This window comes from Nanorana parkeri, unplaced genomic scaffold (genome assembly GCF_000935625.1).
Source record: "Nanorana parkeri isolate BGI_ZX_2015 unplaced genomic scaffold, ASM93562v1 scaffold2508, whole genome shotgun sequence".
Classification (NCBI taxonomy): Eukaryota; Metazoa; Chordata; class Amphibia; order Anura; family Dicroglossidae; genus Nanorana; species Nanorana parkeri.
In genome coordinates this window covers 129,093-131,690 of record NW_017308776.1, presented here as the reverse complement: position 1 = coordinate 131,690, position 2,598 = coordinate 129,093, and the positions used below count along the sequence as shown (strand labels likewise).

Sequence of the window (2,598 nt, the reverse complement as noted above, 5' to 3'; positions counted from 1 at the left end):
GAGGGGATTCTTTTTAAACAAGCACAATAAAAAAAAGTTGAACAGAAATTTAGAGGCAGCAAGTCAACAGCTCAACCCGCTCCGTGTCACCGGATTAATCCCCGTTGTGTTGGGCTCATTGAGCCTCGAGCACGGTTCAAGTATCGCTCATCTACGGACCGCGTTCCCCTTTGATGTGCCAGTCGGAAATAAAGTGTTTTACCCATAACCAGGATGAGAAGCACCACGAGCGGTGAGGATTTGGCAAAGCGCCGTGCAGTGAGTGGAGGCGTCGGATCACGCCAGGAAAATCTATGACGGAAGTGAAGGCAACTTAAGCGTCTCGCTACAGTCTGTGGAAGGATTTTAGTGAAGCACCAAAAAGCTCCGAGAGGAGCCATTGGCTTGTAGAGTCAGTTCCGTTCCTTCCCAGGACTGAATCATTCACATAGTCCAGAGGCTCGGCAGCCAATCAAAAAAGGCAGAAGTCCAAAAAAATCTCAGTCCCGGGACACAAAAGAGGTCGGCCGCGGCGGGGTGGGCGGCTCCGCATTTAGGACTGCGCTTTCTGTTGCAGCAGCTTGAGGGTGTATTTCAGGCGGTGGTACATATCCAGGCTGCAGCCGCTCTCCACCAGCGAGCTGAGCGGGAACGTCTGGGAATTGCGCTCCCGGTTTATGTAGGTGAGGAGGTGCGCATCGTGCGGCTTGCTGAGGATCAGCTTAGTGTGGTCGTTGTAAAAATTCACCTACGGGAGGAGGAAAAAAAAACAAAAACAAGAACCAGTCAGGAAAAACGTGCGAGAAGCCATTGTAGGTGACAAATGCGTTTACATTTGTATTGGGATAGGAGAAATGTTAGAGCCAACGCGTTTCAGGGGAAGTCGGGCATCTCCGCAGGACACCTTGGTTATATTTAGCCTCAGGACAGGATACCCATTAAATACAGTGCGGTAAGATACAAGTCTTATAGCCCAAGCCCTGAAGGGGAAGACCATCCGCCCCCCCCCAAAACGCACTGGTTAGTCTTGAAACATTTTAGCAGTCATCAGGCTATGCGACCGTTCTTACTAGTCGTGCCGAACCCCCATACTCAAAGGATGCATTACCCCGAGAGTGGTCCCCATAATGTAACCAAGAGGTGGAAGCCACAAGACTGACAACCGGTCTCTATACATTGTACCAGGGACGTGCGGTCAGGGGGGGGGGCGGAGCCTCACCTAGAATTATGGAGGAAAAAGCTGTCAGATTCATGTCTGAAGCTGACAGCTTTTTCTCCATTCACGTCGGCTTCTAACAGGTTACTGAGCAGGGAAATCCTCCTCGCCGTGTAACCCCGTCATGGACGGAGTGCCTCAGCAGTGAGGAGCAAGTGAGGGACGGCTCCTCCCTTCCACTAGCTTGGGTACAGGTCGGAGGTGGGGCTTTGTCCGGCGAGGCGGAGCTTCGTCCGACAGTGGGGGCTGGGGAATGCCTTACCCGGAGCAAGAGGTACCGCACGTCACTGCATTGTACCTCTACTGTAGGTTGGCCCGTCATTGGATCACAGCCACCAGACAAATCCAATAGCACAGTGATGTCACTACGGGAGCCGTCTAGTGCTGATCCTGCCCTCCAGCCACCCTGAACTAGGGCCAACAGACGCCATTTTATTCAAAAGCAACGATTGAGGCAGCCGGCCAGTGTTTGTGATGGGGCAACTACGGCGGATCAAGTCATGGAACAGGGAGGTTTGGGAGGAATCGGTTTGCTAAGGGCCAATTGGAGACAAGTGACATCAATAAGCCATTTTTTTTGATGGGTAAGCAGGGGGGGGGGGGGGGGGTATCTTATGTCAATGGGTTGGTCACCCCCTGTAGACTAATTGCGGTGATGTGTGGAAGCCATTGGAGCACTATGGGCCAGCGGTATCACCCAGACTGTTATATTACCATCCGCCTCAGTTTTTAGGATGAAACGTTCCCCGTGACCCGGGGCCGGGAATTCCGCGCTGTCTCACCTGCAGCGTTCCATTGTTGAAAAGCATCAGCAGCGCGTGCTCCGTCTTCACCCATTGCAGCAGCAGAAGCAGCGGCTGCGCCGTCTCCTCGTGACACGGAAGGTCTCCGCCCTGAACAGAGAAATCTCGGTGAGTCAAAACGCCGACTTTCAACCTCATAAAACGTCCCATCAAAAAAAAACTCTGCCCGGCAGGTTTCCCTCCTTCGCATTCCAGTAACTCTCTCCGAGTAATGAGAGGTGACCGTGACCTGCGACCGGATTTCACCAACCGCATCCCAATAAACTCGCCGGAACCGGTTGGGTGACATTCCCGGGCCGTGAGTACCTGTCATTGCAAGATGTGTGCGTTACGTCTCGTCCCACCCCGAGACTCGGATTCTGCGGGCTACCCGTATGATCCTGTACACTCTTCCTGTACTCTGTGGGCTATCCTCGTGCACAGCCTGTAACCCTCCCTGTACTCTGTGGGCTATCCTCGTGCACAGCCTGTAACCCTCCCTGTACTCTGTGGGCTATCCTCGTGCACAGCCTGTAACCCTCCCTGTACTCTGTGGGCTATCCTCGTGCACACAGCCTGTCACCCTCTCTTTACTGTGTGATCCTCGTGCACAGACTGTAA

General features: G+C 53.3%; 1 protein-coding gene across 1 annotated transcript in view; it reads right to left on the bottom strand.

Moving 5' to 3' along the window:
* Nucleotides 1-521: 521 nt before the first annotated feature.
* The window catches only part of PLK3 (polo like kinase 3), a 19,554-nt gene continuing 17,477 nt past the window's right edge, over nucleotides 522-2,598 (bottom strand). The window contains exons 12-13 of the mRNA XM_018573724.1: nucleotides 1,978-2,227; nucleotides 522-727 (exon numbers count right to left, since the gene is read on the bottom strand). Of these exons, the coding sequence (XP_018429226.1) occupies nucleotides 533-727; nucleotides 1,978-2,227 (445 nt within the window). The 3' untranslated portion in view covers nucleotides 522-532. The remainder of the gene's footprint in view (nucleotides 728-1,977; nucleotides 2,228-2,598) is intronic.